This window comes from Mauremys mutica, chromosome 14 (assembly GCF_020497125.1).
Source record: "Mauremys mutica isolate MM-2020 ecotype Southern chromosome 14, ASM2049712v1, whole genome shotgun sequence".
NCBI lineage: Eukaryota > Metazoa > Chordata > Testudines > Geoemydidae > Mauremys > Mauremys mutica.
The window spans coordinates 38,049,814-38,071,973 of record NC_059085.1 but is presented as its reverse complement, the minus strand read 5'-3'; the positions used below and the strand labels follow the sequence as shown (position 1 = coordinate 38,071,973).

The window sequence follows — 22,160 nt, the reverse complement described above, 5'->3', positions numbered from 1 at the left end:
CAACCACTTTTCTTGAAAGAAAGCTGATTTGGCTTACGCACCTAACTCCAGAAGTGGGTTCATGGTTGTGAATCTCAACTGGAAACAGGCACCTCCCTCTGACCCAGACTTAAGCAGCTAACTCCTTGGAGAGGCTGGACTTTTACCCCACCCTTCTTCCCAGCATTTCCTTTCGGCTAGTTTAGGTGGCTCCCTGCTTAGTATGCTGACTTTTGTGAATCCCATTCTTAGGTACTTAACTCTCCCATGCATTGTATAAGGAGCCTGGCCACCTAATTCAGGATTGTGAATTCCATTAGATAGCAGGGCACTTTAAAGTTAAGCGCTGTTGCAGCATCTAAGCCTCCCATGTGAATCTCACCCACAATATTAAACTATTTTGCAGCATTTGCCAACACACTCAAAACATTTTATTGCTTTATCTTTAATTTTTCATTAATAAAATGGTGATTTTTACTGACCTTCAGATTTGAATTTTTTAAATGAAGCTGCACAGATTTCAAAATAGACAAAGGAAAAAAATGTTTTATACAAAATAACTGCACATGCATGGTATTGAGCGCCTTACTATGGGACTACTCAAGGTAATAAAGTTAAGCATATGTATAAGCATTTGCAAGATTGGGGCCATATGGCTGAACTCTGCAATCCTTAAACAAAATTCTATTTGAAGGTAATGAAAGCTTTAGAATTACAGAGTTTAGCCTAATGTTATTGAGAAGTAGAGTTGTATTTAGAGCTAAATAACTCTACTGATGTTACTGTACATATCTAAAATTAAGCATTAGTTGCAGTTACAAGTACAACTTTGTCATTTAATTTTAGGAAACAACAAAAAGCTTTTGGATTTGTAACTAAACAGCCCTTACTCCTGCCAGGTTTAACAAGCCTAACTGAAGGGTTTAAATAATTGAAGGCCCATTACTACAACTGAAAAAGTTCTGCTTTCTACAAAATAACTACAGTGTCAGTTTGTTTTCAGTAATGCATTATGAGATTTATGAAATCTTCAAAACAAAATCCTTTCTTGTTTAAAATTATCCTAAAGGCTCTCCCAAAAATCCACCAACAAATATGCTTAAAACACAGCTTACTGCTGTGCTGTGAACCCAAAACTACTGCTTCTACTTGTAATTTACCAAGCACTAAAAGGGAAACCTTTTATTACCTCTTAGCCTTGCTACTCATTCTAAAATGAAAAAGGCTGTTCTCAATTAAATACACCATTAGGCCTTTTTAATGTGTTCTATCACTTCAACATTTATTTCAACATTTTTAGTCTGAAAGAAATGGAAATGTATGCTTCTAATTCTTGATGTATAACAATATTTTAAAATCATTGTGCCCTTTTTTGGAGGTGTGGTATAATATCTCCTCACCGAGCACTTCAGAGACAGCACTATATGCCAGTTGCATAAGTTTTGGTAGAAAAGGGGCATAAATGAGGCCTGGACCATGGTGCCATTGAAGACAATGGCAAAACTTCCATTAACTTCAATGGGAGCAAGACCAAACCCAAAGTACCCAACAATATGTCTTATTAGGAGAAAAGCCATTCATCACTGGTATATAGTGCTGTCTCTGAAGGATCAGGGATCTTAATGATAACCTCTTTATATTTAAGTTTAGAGGTATCTATTGAAAATGGGAATTAAGTGAGCGAGATAGGGAAATTGATTTCACAAGTATTAGAACTGTATATTGACTACAAAACTTCCAACTTGCAGATGGAAGAGGCTTAGACAAGATAAAAACAAAAACCTCCAATAAGTTTCTTTTAAGCATTTCAGTCTCGAGTTAAAAACATGCATCGCAGTTCAAGTTATTTACAAATTTAGATACTCCATAATGTCAGAAATGATTTTCATATATAAATGGATGGTTACGGCAAATAAACGGTTTAATGGTTTGATGGTTGAATTTGCTCTTAGATGACAATATCATCATTCAATAGACATTGTATTAAAATTTAGCATATGAGCGCTTAGCAAGGGCTCAGTGCCAGGTAGGTGCAGTTATTTTGTACAAAACAATATTTTTCCTTTGTCTACTTTGAAAACTGTGCAGCTTCATTTAAAAAATAAAAATCTGAAGGTTGGTAAAAATCACCTGAGCAATTGAATGATCTGCCTGAATTTTCACCAGTTACACTGTTAGCTTGCTTTTTGCTGGGATTGTGAAACTTTACTGCTTCAAATTACAGTTACTAAAACGTAATTACATTCTATTTTACTTTCTGGTTTTTAGAAAATAGCACAATATTACTGTGTTCAGGTTTTTCAGTGAAGCAGGGGAATTTTTCGCATGTTTAAATGTCATGAAAACATTTTTTTCATACTGAGTTTTATAAAATCTTTCTGATTTCAAGGAAAATACTTTTTGGACTTGAAGTACTTGGTTACCTACCTTTTGGATCTAGGCTCAAGTTTCCCACTGAAGAAACATATTTCTATTTTTAAAACCAACAAAAACACTGATGCAAGTAATTGTTTTTCCTGAAAAAAATGAATCTACTTAATAATAAGTCTAGCTTTTTATAGAAAGTTCTCTCACATACTTCATGATGGTATTTGTGGGCGAGCAATACATGTTGGCACATTTTTAAATGGCTTATAGTTTATGTAGAAACAAATTGTTGTTGTGAGAATAAGGAAAAGGGCCAATCTAGATAGATAGAGTGAAGGGAGGAAAAGCACTTTATACCTATGTAATTAAGTTTAAACATGGGGCCTGATTCTATGAGGTATTGAGACCCAGATCCTCAAAGGTATTCAGGTGCCTATCTCCCATTGAAATTAGATGGAGGTAAGTCCCTACATACCTTTGAGGATCTGAGCCTACATGCTGTCAACTCCCTCTGCTGCCTTCAGTGGGGGGCATGTATTAGTGTTCACGTCACACTATCCGTCAGTACCTGACCCAAGCTGGGGAAACTAATAATCCGACTAGGGGACCAAATATGGTGATGAATCCTGGTCACGTGCCACCCGAGGCAAACACTAAGAAGTGGAACTGTAGCTTACTAAGGGCTTGATCCTACACTTTTGAAGTCAGAGGGAATTGAATAGTATGGATTCAGCACCAGAACCTAAGGCCTCAATCCTGAAGACACTTGCGCATCTGCTTAACTTTACTACCATGAGTAAATCCATTGATTTCAGTGGGATTACTCATGCTAGTTAAATAAAACATATGCTTAAATGTTTGCAGGATCGGGCCCTGTGTGGCTTGCAGGAGGCACTCGTTACCTAGCATGGTCACACCTCTCATGACAACTGTTTTCAAACTAATTGAGCTAGATGATTCGGGGGTGTGGGGCGGGGGGAATATGTTAAAAAAAAATAAAGCTCCATCTATTTGGTTTCATTTTTGTCAGTAAAACTGTTGTCAACTCTGTTTTTTTAACAAATGTTGCTATTTGATACTCTTGTTTTTCGTTCAGACTTAAAAAGTGATCTTTTTTTAAAAAGTGTTTGTGAAAGGTGCCAGTTTATTTGACATCATTTAAAGCTGCAGTACCTCTATCAACTGAGGAGGTACAAATATGGGCATGCTGTACGTGCCAGTGATGAAGTGGAAAAAACAAATATAAGGGTGAGAGGGTAGCTCATTCTCCATGATCATTCATTCTTTAGCCTGCCTGTGGATATCTCCAACAGAAATACCAATTGTGGAGGATGTTAAAGATTAACAAACTCCAAATCTGACCCACTGACAATGGAAAATGACTGCATCAGGAACCCTCAGGCTCAATTCTGTAGTAGAACACTATGTTTTTTTTTAAAAAGAAATATTTAATAACTTAATAGTTTCTTAACAGCTCTTGCTATGTTTTTTTGGTATTGAATCCTCACAAGGTAAGTACTTAGCAATTTGGGATTTTGCCCCCATATTTATAATTAAATTAAATTTGAAGACAGACATTGATTTTGATTAACACTGTGCATTTGGGGGGAAAACTGATTAAAATTAGATGTGACAGTATCAGAAAAACTTGTCAAGTATTTAAGAGCTGTGACAGTGACACTAAAATAAATTGAATAAAACATTCCTCCTGTGCACGTTTTACTGCAATTTTAAAGAAATAATTTATCTGCATGGATCAATATTACCTTAGTTATGAAATTGAAAATCCACAATCATATTACAGAGAAGGAGGGAAAGGAATAATAATGCAACAGTACAGTCTTTCAGAAACTTGATTTTTGTTCCAATATTAAGTCTAAGGCCTTGCAATGAGCTCCATCTAGTTGGCCCCTCTATCCCCATGTGGAGCCACAATGAAGTTAATGAGGCACCTTGTGGGCACAGAGCAGGGCATCATTTCAGGAAACTTCTGGGGATGGCAAAAATAGATGAATAATGAATGCCTGCTGGCATAGCAAAGGGTTAAGATCAAAGTTGAGATGCAGGAAGTGGAAGCCATAATGGAGCATAGTGACCTATAAAAAGCTGGCGGGTGGATAAATGGACATCTGGTCCCATAGCAAATGATGCCCCTGTCACATAGATCCCACATAATTGAACTCATTGCAGGATCAGGACCTAATCATTTAGGGCCCAGTCATGTGCTCACTGAAGTCTATTCTCAAACTAAAATCTCAGCCAAGTACTTTAACGATGCCACTATATGTGCTTTTTAAATAAACTCATGTGGTCTAATGGAAACTGTGTCGTGGAGGAATAAATGTTCTATATAATCATAGAGCCAGATTCCAGGTTCTGATTTTATCTCATGACAGGGTAAATCAGGAGTACCTTTATGGGAGTCACACACCAGTGTAACACCATGAGATCTAAACCAAGCCTTGGCTGGGTATAAATGGGTAATCCCATTTTTGCTGATCGCCTTGCTTAAGTTTTTATTAAGGTGATAATATTAGCTAATTGGCTTGAATTTAGTAAGAACATGGTTCATGGGCTATAAAGCTTGCCTCAGCTTTGAAAGAGTCAGTCTGGCCTGGGAAGGTTGGGGCTAGACAGAAATCTGCTCCAGGTTTGGGGAAATACAGCTAGCCTGTAACTAAATTTAACATGCGAACCTGACTCACAGAGGCTTGCTCTTGTCTTGAAAGGTTGATGCCTGGTCAACACTAGAAAATTAAGTTGGCTTAACTACGTCACTCAGGGAGGCGAAAAATCCACTCCACTGAGCAGTGTAATTAAGCCGATTTAACCTCCAGTGTAGACAGTGCTAGGTTGACTGAAGGGGAGGTGGATTACCTATGCTGACGGGAGAACCCTTCCCATCGGCATAGGTAGCGTCTACACTGAAGCGGAACAGCAGTGCAACTGTGCTGCTGTAGCATTTCAAGAGTAGACAAGCCCGAGTGTAGTCTTAAGGTCTGACGGGGGACTCACCCGCCTGAAAAGATTTGTTTAGCCCAGATAAAGACTTGTTGCAACCCTAGGGGCTTTTACTTTAGCAGGTGCTATACTGTTATGAGGTTGCTGTGGGAATTTCTGTAATTCAATTCAGTTAACTTTAGATTCTGTCCCCACACACTCTAATAGAAATGTATTTTCCTATATTTTAATGCTCCTGTGTCTTGCTGCCTTTTTCCCCTTCAATTATCTGAGTCAATGACCCACCCTGCACACGTGTGAGACTGCTGTGACAATCTTGTTTTCTGTTCTTCCTAGTGTGTCATTTTAGAAACATTTAATTACATTTCATAATATAAGTGGCAATAGTTTGCTCTTGTGTAGTGCTTTTCACTAGCATAGGTGGCTTGATCTTACATGAGGACAAGCATCCTCGTCTTCCAGTGAAGTACATGGGAGTCAAGGACACTTAGTGCCTCTCAGGATCAGATCTATGGGGCCCAATACTGCTCCCAGTTATGTTAATGGACAATTATACTGAATTAAAATTGGGCCAATAGACACTGCAAGCAACAAGCACATGCTTAACTTTACTCACAAGTAGTCCTACAGAACTCATTACAAATGAGTAGCATTATGCAGCAGTTGTAAGAGTTTGCAGGTTCAGGGACATAGTTTGTGTTATAGGGTATTTCAATTTCAATGGAGGTGCCACAGATGCAGCATTTACAGGATTGTGCTCTTAGAACTTGATTCTGCAGCTGGATCTGTGAAGCTGGCCTCTCATACCTGATTAAATCAATAGATATGGCCTGGGACCTAGCTAACTGTGAGATGGCCTCTGTGCTCACATACTGCTGAAGCACCTACAGTCCTCAGATTCCAATGTAAGGGGTGGTGGAGGTAGGCTATTTTGATGGCGAGACCTTGTCTAATGGTATTCAGTTCTCCCTCTGGTCTGACAGAACCCAAGTTTGTTGACTTGTACAGTATGGCCCATTTCTTGTCTCAGACTTGGTCAACGTAGCTATGTCACTCAGAGATGTGAAACATTTACACCCCTGTGAGATGTACTTAACCTGATATAACACCAATGCAGACACAGATGGCTGTCAGCCTAGCTACAGCCTCTCGAGGGAGTAGATTTACTACAGCGAAGGAAAGACTCCTTCCAAATGCCTACACCACAGCACTACAGGGGTGGAGCGGCAGCACCATAGCTGTGCAGCGTTTGTAGTGTAGATACACCCTGAGGTTCTTGCCTAAGCAGTGAAGGACTAGAACAAAAGGTAACTCAGGGAATGGGATGGGGGCTATGGATGACAGTATGAAGTGTAGGTAGGCGGGGGGCATGCGGCATGAGTTGTCTGGCGGCAGGGAATGGAGTAGGGTAACCATCCATCCTTAATTGGGTGGGACAGTCTCAAAACGTACATTTCTCAGGTCCCAGGCTGAATGACTCTGGGACAGTAGGGTTCAGTGGTGCAAGTAGAAATCATTTCTTGCCGGTACTGCACTCATGGGAGAGACACAAGGGGGGACACATGACCTCCCCAAGTGACCCTCCATGTGACTCCTCCCAGCCCGGACCCCCACACTCTCCTTGTCCCCTCCGACACCCTTCTTGACTGTCTAAAATTTCAACAGATGCAGTTGTAAAATGATGCTTTGGGCCCCTGGTGCCACCTGTAGTTCCAGGTGTCATTGAGGATCCAGCAGCACCACAAATTAAAAGCTTCTTAAATGAAAGGATAGGAAAGACAATCACCCCACTTTCCCTTAGTACATTATCAGTGTCTCCTTTATGTCCAAACTAAGCTTCTGCCAGCTTGCCTTTATCTAAGTATTGCTCTCTGCCAGGCACTAGGAAAGCAAAGATACTGTGCCATCTGGGTTTGATGGAAAAGAGGCATTGAACTGTGTGTGCCATGTACACATTGACAGAACTACAGTCCAAATTGTTTTGCTATTTTCTTCAGTATGACATACAGAGGGGCACTCAAAATCAGCCTGGCAGAACGTGCATGAGAACTGTTTCTGGAGAGAGAAGCAATTGATCAAAATCACTTTCTCTGATCTCTTGGGGCCAAATCCTATTCCCATTGAAATCAAAAGGAGTTTTGCTATCGAGTTCAATGGGAACAGGCTTTGACATTTGGAGGAAAGAAAAAAACCACTCAAGCAAGGGCTATGTTGCTTATACCACAGGTATCAAAGGCTGCTGACTCATGTGAGAAAGTCATTAGACATCTGAACTTTGTCCATTGCAAAGGAGAAATCAACAATCAATGAGGCTAGAACAGTCTCTGTACCATATCCAACTCATAAGTCCATCTGCAAAGGATCAAGGAAATATGATGGCTCCAGATTACTTTAAAGTCCTCAGTCCCTTGGTTAGAATACTCCCATTAGTGTATGTTCATAGTCCAGAGGCTGGAGCTGGAAAGAGGCAAAATGGAGATGTTTCAAGGCCGGGGCCTTTTAGCTTCTGCCAAATGTCAAGTAAAGGGGAATCTGTTCACACTCTGAAGATAGTGTTTGGAGTCACATGGGCAAGTTAATGTCCATCACCCCCACCCATATTCTAGTTAGAACATTCACAAAAAGTCCATTAAGTGTAGACAGGTGTTTTTCAGGGTCCACTGTGAGCTAAGCGTTCCTTAATGGGCCACTCAACTTGACTTGTCCCTTCATGTGCTGGCTAAATACTTTGTGGGCATTTCCACACGAGCAAGCATGGCTAATATTCATAACTTCAGATACCAAGATGAAATATACATGCATAAAAATAGCCTAATCATAAGTTTCAGCTATTTCACGTACATGGCTATTCCCAAAAGAGATTCTGAAAAATCACACCATGTACCTGAGACCCTATGTGCCAGCACCATGCCCCAGTGGAGTTTTGTTATGTTATGTTATGTAACAACAGAGATGGAGCCAGTGACATGACTCTGTTTAGCCTAAAAGAGCAGAGTTAATTTTTAGGTGTTCAGGTGTGACTGCACCTTTAGTCAGTGAGGGCATATTGGCTGACACACATTCAGGTTAATGAGCTTCAGTGTTCCTTTGCAGTTAACTTTTTAATGTTCAGAAACCTGGTATGTGCTGAGGTGGTTTAAAGCATAACACAGGTTTTTAGGTTTGCAAATCTGTGAACCTCTGCCTCTTTGAGATTATTATTCATTTTTTTTGGTCATAACGTGGGAGGGTATCCTCTCTACCCTCTGCTCATGAGGTTATGTACGTCTTGTAGCACTCTTCTGAACATCATTTGGAAGGAAATTTCTTTTCAGCAAGTGTGGACTGATTCTTTTCTCTTATAAGGCATGTAATTATTTCAGGTACACACTGATTGATTAACACTGAAAACAATTGGGGCTGTTAAACTTTCTTCAAATTCCACAGAAAATTAAGTTCAGCTATGTTTTCCAGTACAGTGATGAAATGGGTATTTGTATATACAAACATCAACATGCTTAACTACTCACTTTCCCTCCAGATATGTAGTATTTCAGTCTGTTTATATAGAATATGGGAGTTGAGTGAGGAGCCATTTCAGCATATGTCTGACTTATTAAAAGACAAATTTTAAGCAGAACTGTATCCTAAACTGCATTATGGTATTGTACCCAAACATTGATTTCAATGGGACATTCAATTTCCTTTATAGGAACAGAACAGACTCCTTAAACTCTTACCACAAAAGTGGTCCATAGTCATGCAAATAGTCCCATTGTCTTCAATAGGATTGATCAAATGATTAAGGGTTTACAGGATTAGGCTCCAAGTTTGTAAACTGAAATTGTTATGGATGAAACTGCCAATGCCTGAGCTGTCAGATCAGGAGCTTCATTCAAATAAAGGTGGGCAGATGTGTGATAAGTCCTAGCTCTGTTGCTAAGATGAAGAACATATTTTCAGCAAAGTTCTTTGCAGATTCCTGAGGCAGCTGGTTTTAAGGCCATCAGTGTCCAATATTATCATCTTCACTTATAGTTCTCTCACCCACAAAGCTGGAAAATGAGGCATTTGTTTTGCTGCTCCAGTTAACAAAATGCATGTTAGACTAGGTTGGCTACAAAGAAGAATTCTGTGTACACTGGGGACTGGGCTGACATTAGAATCCAAACATCCTCTGGTCAGTGCAAGCAGAGGCATTGCTCTAATGATTTAGACTTGATGTGTTGCACTATGGATGTCATGGATAATTCAGACCAATGGGGAGAAACAGAATCAAAAACACTGTTTAAACACCTTCCATCCCCCCCAACCTCTCTCTTCTCAAGGATTCCTGACCAACTTAACAGCACAATGCATATGCTAACAAACTTAAACAAAGACTTTGGCTTTGGCTACACTTGCATTTCAAAGCGCTGCCGCGGCAGTGCTTTGAAGCGCTAAGTGTAATCAAAGCGCCAGCGCTGGGAGAAAACTCTCCCAGCGCTGTCCGTACTCCACTTCCCTGTGGGGAATAACGGACAGCGCTGGGAGCGCGGCTCCCAGCGCTGGGGCTTTGACTACACTGGCGCTTTGTAGCGCCGCAATTTGCAGCGCTGCAGAGGGTGTGTTTTCACACCCTGCTGCAGCGCTGCAAATTTGTAAGTGTAGCCAAGCCCTTTGTTGTGCTGTTAAAGTCACATAAAGGGTATGGCTACACTGGCGATTTGCAGCGCTGGAAAGCCTCCACCAGCGCTGCAATTAGTAAGTGGCCACACCTGCAGGGCACTTCCAGCGCTGCAACTCCCTGGCTGCAGCACTGGCCGTACACCTCACTCGGCATGGGGAATAAGGATTCCAGCGCTGGTCATCAAGAGTGGCCACACACCAGTGCTGTGATTGGCCTCCAGGGAATAAGGTGTATCCCAGAATGCTTTTATAAATTACTCTCTTTGTTTTGTTATGCAGCCTCTCTTTGTTTTGTTGTGAACGAGCTCCGTTCTGTACCTGGCTGTAAACAATCAAATGAGAGGCAGGCAGAGAGAGTGAATGAAACAGAACGGAGCCGATCGGAGCTCCGTTTGAACTGCTTATCTATAAAAACAAACACTGATCACAGCAAACAGGAGCTATCTGTACCTGGCTGTGAATGATCAAATGAGAGGCAGGGGAAACAGTGTTGGATGCAGGCTGTTAGGGTTCGCAAACATTTTGTGATTTTTCCAATCTCTCTCTTCCCTGCTCCCTGTCACAGTACACCACCCTCCACCCCCCTCTTTTGAAAAGCACGTTGGTGCACTTGAATGCTGGGATAGCTGCCCATAATGCAGCACTCCCAACAGCGCTGCAAATGCTCCAAATGTGGCCACACACCAGCGCTGGTAGCTGTGAGTGTGGCCACACACCAGCGCTGCTCCTACACAGCTGGATGACCAGCGCTGCAAACCGTAAGTGTAGCCATACCCAAGAAGCAGAGCACAGCCCCAACCCCAGAGAGTGGGGGCTAGCCCCAAGACTTTCCTATACCCCATACCCACTAAAAATCTCTTGCTGGTACTCCACAGTGGAGAGTGCCACCCTACTTGCACTACTGCCTGGATTCCATGTAGTGCCACTCCATGCCTGCCCGAGGCTCAGGCGTGGGACCAGCCTCTTCCACCCAAGGCCCTGCCCCTGGCTAGGCCAAAAGCCAGAACTGGGAAGTAGTAAGAGCTGCCCAGGGAGCCCAGGCTGCTGTGGGGAGCCCCAGAGTCCTACACCCTCCATCTGCCCTGGGCAGCATGCCCCAGGGAGTGGGAACACAGGCCGAGGCTACACTTGCACACCCCAGCACAGGACCAGTGGAAAGCTCCCCACAGCAACTGAGCCTCCCTGGCAGCTCTGATCAGGAGCTGGCTCTGGCATTTAGCTTGGCCAGGGGGCGGGGCCTTGGGGAAGAGGAGGAGCCAGGGGCGGGGCCCCAGAGGGGGGTGGGGCTCCTGCATGTGTCCTGTGTTTTCATGTTGAAAGCGGGATCCCCCTAGACGGGAGTGAGAGGGATGAGTGTGGCGGAGGGGGAAGCTGGAGGACGAGAGGGCGGCCCGTGCTACCCGAGGAGAAGGACACAGCGAGGGAAGGGGCAAAGTGGTGTCTGCAGGGGAAGGGGCTGATACAACCTGCTGCAGCAGGGAAGAGACTCGAAAATGGGTGCGGAGCGCCAAGTCCGGGCGAGAAGAGAGGCGGGACGCGGCCATTGCTCCCCCCCCTCTCGAGGAAGAGCCGTGTCCGACCCTCCTTTAGCTTTCCAAGCCACACTCAAGATGGCCGCCAGACGCAGACAAGGCCACACTCTAACGCCCCGCCCACTCCGTCTCTGATTGGCTATCGCCACCAGCAATCGGCAATGCCACCCAATCAGCCTCTTTGTTTGGATGCCACCTGAAAGCGCTGCGGCCTAGTACTGCTACGGCGTAGAAAGGAGCCTGGCGCCGCTGCCGGAGGGGTCCCGGCCGGGTGCGGGTTGGCCACTATGAGCCGGCTGGGCCCTTTTCTGGTTGCGCCGCGCCTGCTCCGTCGGCCGTGGGTCCTGCCGAGGCGGCCTAGCAGCGTTTCCATAGTGACGGGACCCTGCGCGGGCCTAGCAGGGCCAGGCGCCGCCGCCTCCCTGTGCTCGGGCCCAGCGGCTCCGAGCCTGGCCATGGAGGAGCTGCTGAGCCGCTCCGTGCCCCCGCTGCCCCCCTACGAGACGAGGGAGAAGGCGCCGCCGCCGGCCGAGCTCCGCAGCGCGGAGTTCATGCGCTCCTACAGGGCCCTGGAGGCCGGGCCCCGGCGGGCGGAGCTGCTGGCCCGCCTGGCCCAGGACTTCGGCGTGGACCACGGACGCGTGGCCGAGTTCAGCGCCAAGGTGCTGCAGGCTCGGGAGCAGCAGAGGGAGCCGGGCGCCCTGCTGCAGGCCGAGGACCGGCTCCGTTACTACCTCAGCCCCCGCTACCGGGGCCTCTTCCAGCACTTGGGCCGGCTGGAGGGCGGGCTCCGCTTCCTGATGGAGCTCAGGGGTGACCTGGTGGAGGCGCTGGCGGCGCGGCATGCGGAGGGGCCGCACGTCAGGGTGAGAGCAGGGGGGCCCACGGGTGGGGTGGCAATGGGGTGCGGGGAGGGGGGAGCTTCTAGGTGCAGGGCTGATGAGAGGGGGGCCCAGAGTTCCTCAGCCCCTCGCCCAGTGTCTGTGTAAATGTAGTGAAATGAGAGGCGGTGGGGCCCAGCGAACAGGATGTACCTTGGGCCCCCAATTACTGTCGAAGGGCCTGTCACTGCAATACAAATAATGATGAGGATGGTGTGAGGGGTGGGAAACCCAGCACGCTGCGGAGGAAATGATGCACTGCTGAGGCGACGTGGGCATGGCACAGGGAAGACCAGCTGACCATGGCGTAGGCTGCAGATGGGAGTTGTTGTGTGTCTGCTAGTACTTAGAAGAGCCAGAAGGAAGGGGCGGCATTGGCATGAAGCAACGCGCTTGTGGACGTCCTGCAACGTGTGAGAGAATTTGCATTTTGGAGGTGGAATAGCTGGCTTGGTATGACATAACTGGTGAGGTGAATGTACTCTGATGCCAAGGATGTGCTTTAGTTACATTGGTAGGACACACGGAGTATGTCTACACTGCATTTTGGAGAAAGCCTGCCAGCTCAGGTTGACGCACTGGGGTTAGTGGAGTTCACACTAGTGCTCTAGAAATAGCTAGAGATTTGTAGTTGTTGCTTGGACTCTGAAGCGTAGAGAGGGGTGTGGGCTTCAGATCTGGAGCCACAAATTCAGAGTGCTGTCTAGAGAGCTATTTGTAGAGTACTAGCATGAATACCATTGTCCTGAGGGTATGGCTACACTTGCAGCTGTAGAGCACTTTAAGTTAAACCAGCCTTTTTAGAGCGCACTAGGGAAAGCACTCCAGTCTGTCCACACTGAGAGCTGCAAGCGCACTGGTGTGGCCACATTTGTAGCACTTGCAACTACATTGGGAGTGGTGCATTATGGGCAGCTATCCCAGCATTCAAGAGGCTGCAATGTGCTTTTCAAAAGGGGTGTGTGTGTGTGGAGTGCAGGCTGCACTCCAGACAGAGCTCCCCGCCTCTATCTCACTCACTCAAAGGCAAACAGTAGCTGTTTGGTTTTTTTCTCAGACCAGATATGCATCCGTCTCGGAACCGGAGCTTTGAAAGGGCACTTGCGCCTCCCGAGTTCACAACAAAGACAAGAGAGACCACTTCAGTTAAGGATTATGGGATGCTTCCTGAGGTCAATCAGTGTGTAATAACGTTACTCCTTGTTTACACTGGAACTGCAGCGATTCACCCAAAACGCAACAGCTGTTAATCATCTCGGGGAGGTGGAGTATCAAGACCGTTCTAGCCAGGGAGTCAGAGCACTTTCCGTGCCTTGCCAGTGTGGTGGGGAGTAAGGTAGAGTGCTCTGGGAGGCTTTATTGTGCTATAAAGTGCAAGTGTAGCCAAGCCCTTAGTATGTTGATCTTAGCTTGAAGGCACACTCCAAAATGCTGCGTAGAGGTGTGGTAATGCTAATGAAGCAAGATGTTAGGAGAAGGTGTCACCCTGAGGTGCCTTGGAGGTGGCAAGCCTGCCCAAATGCCTGGGTCTGACCTCAGGTGTCTAGCCCAAGCTGCCGCTTGGCAGCAACATGGATACTGCTATTTTTAGCATGCTTTCTCAAGTGGCGTTAGTGTGTGTCTGTTATCAAGGCTGGGAGGCATGCTCCCAGTGTAGACCTAACCTAAGAAGCTACTACAGTAGAAACTCAGAGTTACAAACTGACCAATTAACCATACATCTCATTTGGAACTGGAAGTACACAACCTGGTAGCGGCAGAGTCTCTCTCCCCCATCCAAAAAAGCAGTGCAGTACTGTGTTAAACGTAAACTACTAAAACAATAAAGGGAAAGCAGCATTTTTCTTCTGCATAGTAAAATTTCAAAGCTGTATTAAGTCAATGTTCAGTTGTAAACTTTTGATAGAACAGCCATAATGTTTTGTTCAGAGTTACAATCTCCATTCCCGAGGCGTTCATAACTCTGAGGTTCTGTTGTATAAGTGTGAGCTCTCTCTCGTCTGAGGCTTTAGTTTAGTCTATCCTTACTTGTTTACTACAGGAAACAAGATCTGAATTCTGTTTTATTTTTGTTACATAAGCTGTACCTATTAAATGTCAAGGAAATCCAAGGATTGCATATATATCTCCAGAATTACCTCTCTACAAACTTCTTAATAGTCTTCCCCAGAAAAGAAAGAATAGAGGAAGGGCAGTAGCTGAGTGAGATTTAGTGTCTAGAGGTGTGTGTGTGTGTTTTTGTTTTGTTTTTTGTTGTTGTTTGTTTAAATACTGCGCTATAGAGCCCTATCTTAGGGTATGTCTACACTATCCGCCGGTTCGGCGGGTAGCGATCGATCTATCGGGGATCAGTTTATCGTGTGTAGTGTAGACGTGATAAATCGATCCTCGATCGCTCTTCCGTCAACTGCTAAACTCCAGCTCGGTGAGAGGCGGAAGCAAAGTTGACGGGGGAGCCATGGCAATCGACCCTGTGCTGTGAGAACGTGAGGTAAGTCGAACTAAAATAGTCGACTTCAGCTATGCTATTCTTGTAGCTGAAGTTGCATATCGTAGGTCGATTTCTCCCCCCCTCCCCCTCCTCTGTAGAACAGGCCTTATTGTTTTGTGACTGCTCTTAACTAGTGAAGTCATGACCTGGACAAGGTTTGTGAATTTGAGCAATAAATGCGGGACAGTATATCCAGTTCTGGACCATGTGTACAAGCCTGGGATGTTTGCGAGGAATCTGTTTGAAATACTCTAAAATATATACATATTGTAGCATGTTTGGATAGTGTTGCAATTTTAAAACAATCACTTTTTAATGTTTTGGCTAATTTGTTTCTGACACTTGTGAATAGGGCCCTGCACAGGTACAAAATTTATATCCACAGATATAAAGCGGATATCTGAGGAGCTGCAGGGCTCTACCAGGCACCGCAGCGGCAAAACTGCAGAAGATGCAGACCACTGCATGGAAGAGACTCCTGTCTGGGAGCGTATGAGCTGCTTGCGCACACTAGCATTACCAGGGACAGCTGCTGGTCAGCCTGGTGCCCACCCCCGCAGCCCTGCTCACTGGTGGTACAGCCACTTCAGAGGAACTGCCCTGGCTGGGCACTGGATCTTGCAAGCGGCAGTCCAACATGCTGCTGCTTTCGCTGCTGCAGTTCCTGGTAGAGCCCTGCAGCTCCCCGGATATCCACTTTATTTCCGTGAATATCTGCATCTGCAGATATAAATTTTGTATCTGCGTAGGGATCTACGTGTGAATACATGTCAGTGTATCCTGATCAACCAATCAGACTGCTCCCTTAGTTCATTCTTTTAAAGGTTTTAATTTTTGAAATAATTATTTTAAAGATAGTGTGGTAGCTGCTGGCTTTTGTTTGCAATTCTGCAACTCCTGTTTGCTCAGTATGAAACTATTGATGCATATTTCTCTTGTTCCCTGCAGGATTGGCAAACTTCTTCCTCTAGTGCAGTGATTCCCAAACTTGGGATACCGCTTGTTTAGGGAAAGCCCCTGGCGGACCCAGACAGTTTGTTTACCTGCCATGTCCACAGGTTTGGCCGATCGCGGCTCCTACTGGCCACGGTTTGCTGCTCCAGGCCAATGGGAGCTGCTGGAAGTGGCGTGGGCCGAGGGATGTACTGGCTGCTGCTTCCAGCAGTCCCCATTGGCCTGGAGTAGCGAACCACGGCCAGTGGGAGCCGCGATCGACCAAACCTGCGGACACAGCAGGTAAACAAACCAGCCCGGCCTGTCAGGGGCTTTCCCAACACAAGTGGCATCCCAAGTTTGGGAGACACTGCACTAGTGAATTTTATGCAATCTTTATAAGAGCATCTATTTTTCCAGCAGTTTATGGCTCCACTTTTTCCAGTTGGGGCCTTAAGTCCAAACGGCTGGCCTATTGATTAGTGAAATCTTATTTCATGTGCCAGCACTGTAATTCTTATTTTTGCACTACCTCCCCCCGCCCCCACCACACACACACAACTTGGTTGATAACTTCTCTGATTAGTGATCTGATATAGCTAAACACATTAAGTTAACAGGAGACCAGAGGATGTCTCTTGATGTGATGTGTTTGGTTTTTGTTCGTTTTAAATGGGTGGGGCACATCCCTCCTATTTTTTCTGGGTTATTATTGGCAGCCTTTCTTCAGGAAAATGACTTTGGCGCCATCATATTATGCATTGTTTCCTTTAATTCAGTAGAGAGGATTCGTGCAATGGGGTTTCCTAACTCAGCCTATGATGGTATCTCTGTTTAAAGCTGAAATTATCTTGACTTGATTTTGATCACAAATCTTGTTTGGAAAAAAAAAAAACAGAGTTCTCTTGGAAATGTTTACAAGATGCATTCTTGTCTTTTATAATCGGTTATGGAGTATGACAAAGAACTACATTCTGAAATGCACAATCTGACATGCCATCTTCTGAAATAAAAGCACGTGGAGCGAATTCAGTGTTATGAAATGTACTTGTAACATAACTTCTCTTGTATTTGACCCCCTGAGTAGTCTGTCCTTTGAGTACTGAAACTATCAAAATATTAGATTTAAAAAAAAAATACAAATCAGATTCAGAATTTTTGTTTCTATTATAGAATGCAGTTAACAAGGAAAAGAGAAATTCAAAACCTAAAATCAATGTGTATTTTCAACATCTAGATGTGAGTATCTTGTGGACATGCAGAACAGAATTCAATTTAGTGCTTAGTGACACTGTACAAAGGTAATTTTTTTGTAAATTTACTTAATTTTTTCATCCAGTTACATTGAACTTGTTTCCAAGAATTAACATGTAAAGAGCATATGTGACGTGCTTATTTTCAGCATCTCTTTTTTTCTTCTTCACATGAGTGGAATTATGGTTCTGTGGGCACCGAAACATTCTAGGTTTGCAATTAGACTAGAGATTTCGTTGCCTGAATTTAGGGAAGTGTTTTCCTGGATCTGTCAGAAGCTATCCACTTTAACTACAATGTTAAGAGTCTCAATCTAATGTTTTAGAGCACAGCCATGGAAGTCCTGTAATAATTGGCAGTTGTGGAGGAAGGGCATCTTGGAAGAACTGCATCTGCTGGAAGTCTGGGCCACATACGCAACAGTCCAAAATGTAACTGCAACCACTTCCTGATGGCTACTGCTCCATCCAAGCACTTCAAAAAAACAAAAACAAACAAAAAAACCTTTTTGAAAAATGTAGGTAATAAGCATGCATGGTTCCCAAAGAGAAAGCATAGGAGAATGTTTCCACTAATCTCACAATCAGGCAGAACACAGGGGTTCTAAATTTAAAAGTATATACAGCATTTGAGTATCTTGAGAGCAATTCTTCATTCCCAGTATTGGTTATGACACCGGGGGATAGCTCAGTGGTTTGAGCATTGGCCTGCTAAACCCAGGGTTGTGAGTTCAATCCTTGAGGAGGCCACTTAGCGATCTGGGGAAAAAATTGGTCCTGCTAGTGAAGGCAGGGGCTGGACTAGATGACCTTTCAAGGTCCCTTCCAGTTCTAGGAGATTGGTATATCTCCAATTATTACCTATTAACTTTATTACCAGGATGGTTCAGTAACCAGTGAGCCTACGCCTGCAGATGATTAAAAAAACAATCCTACTGCCCCCTCTTGTCTTCCTCCTAGCTGTAAGAGGAGTGCTAGACTATAGAAAATGGCACAGAAGAGTCTTCTCAGAACTTAAGATAAGGCTGGTAGCTGGATTCTGCAATACTAGTACTAAATATGTGACCATTTCTCCATCAAAATTTACAGGTATTGTTTGAAATAGAAGGATGGTAGACCATTTAGTGATCATTTCTCTACGACAGGTGCATTGCTATTGAATTATTAGTGTAGTTGATGGTGAAATGGATGCAACATGTATCATTCTATAGTTATACCTGAGTATTTATATCTTCAGTGTAATGGATAACTAATAGATTTAGTTGGTCCAGTTTTTAAATCATGCCAGTTTAGCCTATTGATGGTAAAAACTGAATTAAACAGAAGTGTTTGCATAAATTATACCGTTTTTGTCCACTGTTGAGATAATAATCATTAAGATGCAGAGAGGCAAATCTCCCTCTGTGTTCACCTCATTTGATTCAGTTCCATAATGACACGCTGCCCAGGTATTGTGTGCCTGGCTGTATCCCACTCTTAGATACTGTTGTTGGTTAATGGATGATGATAGGTGCCATGCCCTGATGTGACTGAACTACCTCTTTTTATGCATAATTCACAGTGGTGATTTTTTTTTTTCTAAGTGGCATAGCTGTCATGAGCCTTATCAAGGCAGCTTTAGTTCAAAAGACTATTTTATTTATAGTGAACAAAATCTAAGAAACTGAGTAGAATAGTCCCAATTTTTAGTGCAGGAAAACCAAAGAATCTGAACATAAACATTGAACGAGGCATTGTACATACACTGAATAGAGGATAGTATAAAGAAAAGAACACCCTGCAAATATGGAGGAATTTGTATCCAGGATTAGTATTCCAAGGTAAAACAGTCAGCGGAATCATGACTAACAGCCCAGAGAAAATGACTAGACTCTTCAGTGACTAGTTGCTAAGAAACAGTAAATATTTTCCTGGTAGACTTATAGAAGATGATAGATACTTCTGACCCAGCTGCAGAACTTCTGTTTAGACATATCTAGCAACAAACGTTCAGCTGTAGATTATGTTGGTAGTAACTATATAGCTCTTCCCCTGTGAGTACACAAAAATGCTTTTTGGTGTTCTGAGGGAAGAAGGGAAATCTGTTTTACAATCTGGGAGTTTTTCTTCCAGGAGATAGCCCCAGAGTTTCCTTCCATTAAAAATCTTGCAGGTGTGATAACTTTAAAGCATCAAACATGAGTGTAGTCAAAATAAAAGTAAGCCATGTGGACAATTGAAGAATGTTGTTTTTGAAAATAGTACTGACACAGTGTCTCAATAAATGGATTGTTTTGAATGAAGCAGGCATTATGGAAATCAGTGCCAAGCAACAGAAGCTTATATGAGATGTTTTTGCTGCTATTTAACACTGACAGGATATATTGTTTTTTCTTTCCTACCAGTTTCCCTTTCTTCCCACATTCCTAACAGAAGCTGAACTTTTTCTATGCCCCATAGAGTCGTTAATTTCTTGATAGACTCCTGTAATGCACACGAGTGAAGTTTGTTGAGAGTCTGTTTCTTGAGCTGGATTCTCCCTTTTGCTGTTCAGAGCCCTCTCCACACCTTCCCTATACCAAACTTTTCTCTTTCTGAAGATTAAATTATAAACAAACGAAATAGTATTTTTCAATTCACCTCATACAAATACCATAATGCAATCTCTTTATTGTGAAAGTGCAACTTACAAATGTAGATTTATTTGTTTTTATTGTTATCTATGGAATGGTTTCATCAGGAGTAGTTGAGGTTTGGGGGTTTTGTTTGGAATATGTAGAGTATAAGAGCTGTGTGGGGAGGCTTGCAAAATATCATATATTGTGCTTGAGTTAAGCTAGTACTCTTGGTCCCTAGGAGTATGTCTACGCCGCAAAGAAAAACCTACAGCATCTGGTGTCACAGCCCGGGACAGTTGATTTGGGCTTGCATGGTTTGGGGCTGCTGGGCTAAAAATAACAAGAGTAGACATTAGGATCTCAGGCTGGAGCCCAGGCTCTGAAACCTGGAGAGCAGGGAGGGTCTCGGAGCCCAAGCTCCAGCCTGAGCATCTCCACTGCTATTTTTAATCCTGCTGAACCCTACAAGTGCTCTGAGACTTGGTACGGTGGGCTTTTCTTTGCAGTGTAGACTTAGGTTATCTTTTTGCTCACATCTGTGTGTGTCTATTTTGTTTTGTTTGTTACTGAGGGACCTTGGAAGGTTCTGATTATATTCAAAGCTTCCAATACGTGTTCTTACTAACTGAAGAATTGGAAGTGTCCTTTCTGTCCATCTTCCTTCCCATGTCACTGTATTCCTTTTCTATTGAAGATGAGACAGATGTAGTGGGAAGTGGGGCAGTGCACACTCCTGCCCTCCGGCCTCTTCAGTAAACCTGGTATTCATAAAACTAGTGTGAATAGTAAAGTCCTTTGTTTGTATTTAAGTTGTATTTAAATTAATGAAAAAGGCCAACCATCAGAAAATATTACATAAGCACTGCAGCAACAGAATTTTATCTTTTAAAGGCAGGCTGGAGATTATAAATGAAAATAATGCAAACTATGATGCACTTACTTTACAACAGATTCCTTTTTCATCATTGATTTTTTCCCCCCTTATTCCTCTGCAACAAAAATAGGAAAAAAAAGTTTTTCTTTTCATGACAAAGTAACTTGTTCAGTTATGAAAGTCCGAGTGCCAAATTTAATTTTCTGTATGTTTCCTTAGTCCATTTATCAACTTGCTTTAATAGCAGGATTCTCTTGCAGTTTGGGACCCTGTGAGAGTTAATTCTGTTTTCCATTTGGCCCTTTATGGCCCCATTCTCATTTTTTCACTTAAGCGTATTATGTGTATGTGACCGGTAAAGGAACAGCATCACCTATTAATTTGTTGTTAAAATCCTGTTAAGGACATTACTTGCTGGTTGTATGGAAATGATATTTAGGTGAGGTCTCGTCTGGCAGATATTTAATAGAATCCTTAATAGCCTCTGCCCTAGGACTCCACACTCTGGAGGCAATAGCATTCATGGTTCTCTAGAAGTCTGTGTCCCTGCTTCCCGCCAAGCGGCAGGAATTCAGTAGTTCAGCTATTGTGACTAGTGGGAGATTAGTATCAGGGGGTAGCCATATTAGTCTGTATCCACAAAAACAACAAGGAGTCCGATGGCACCTAAAAGACTAATAAAGATTTATTTGGGCATGTGCTTGAATAAGAACATAAATATGTACTTTGAAGTAAACGTCATGTACATAATTTCTGTTCTGTGTTATGCATTTGTTTCTCAGTCATATTAGACTTGATTTTTATTAACATAATGTTTATAAACATAACTCTTTGTACAGTCCTGCTAATTAGGGCATAGATCAGATGGACGTACAACTGAAAGAAAACTACCTGCTGTAATACATTGCTGGAAAATGACACATCTGACACATGATATTAAATCTGATCGAGAATTTCATCTGGGAAGGAAAGCCAGCAAAGTCTGTCAGACTTTGGATTTTGACTTCTTCCTCCTTTGTGTGGCAAAGGATATGTGGCCTTTTTAGATCTACAGCAGGGTTTAGGTAGTATTGTAAAATATGCCTCAAAAAATCCCAAACAACTTTCCATTTCAGCACGTGTATGGAAGATGCCACTAAAAGGAGGTAGTTTGAAAGTCCATGAGTGCAAAGGAGTCCTAATACTTAGTCTTTGAAGGTGAAAGTCTGCTTTGTTTTAGGGTCCTTGAACAGTCTCTACTGCGTTTGCTTTGTCACTGGATCATGCCAGCCTCAGAAGTTTATGCATTGCCTAAAATAACCTGGTTAGTAAAGGTTAAAGTTGTGGGTGGGAGGAAGTGAGAAGGGAGATTTTTGAATATGCAAATTTTTCATGTGAAGGAAATGTGGCAAACTTGATTGAGTCTGCAAATGAGGTCTGGGAAAAAAGCAAAGATTTGGGGATTTACCTTGCAAACTCCATTACTGTGATCAGTATCAACAACTTTGCTCTAGGAGGTTTTCTGGGAAAAGTTAATTTAATTATAACTTTAGGTAGATTAGTGTAGATTGGCTGCAAGAAGAGTCTGGAATTGCAAAATTAGAGTTTTACTAGCGTGGTATTTTAAGGGATAAAACATGCTTTTTGTGATAAAAGCTGTCTTCAT

At 43.3% G+C, this 22,160-nt stretch overlaps 1 protein-coding gene across 1 annotated transcript in view; it reads left to right on the top strand.

The window, feature by feature from the left end:
• The first annotated feature begins 11,613 nt into the window (after window positions 1–11,613).
• MLYCD (malonyl-CoA decarboxylase) overlaps window positions 11,614–22,160 on the top strand; it is a 49,642-nt gene continuing 39,095 nt past the window's right edge. The window contains exon 1 of the mRNA XM_044987148.1: window positions 11,614–12,352. Coding sequence (XP_044843083.1) covers window positions 11,774–12,352 — 579 coding nt within the window. The 5' untranslated portion in view covers window positions 11,614–11,773. The remainder of the gene's footprint in view (window positions 12,353–22,160) is intronic.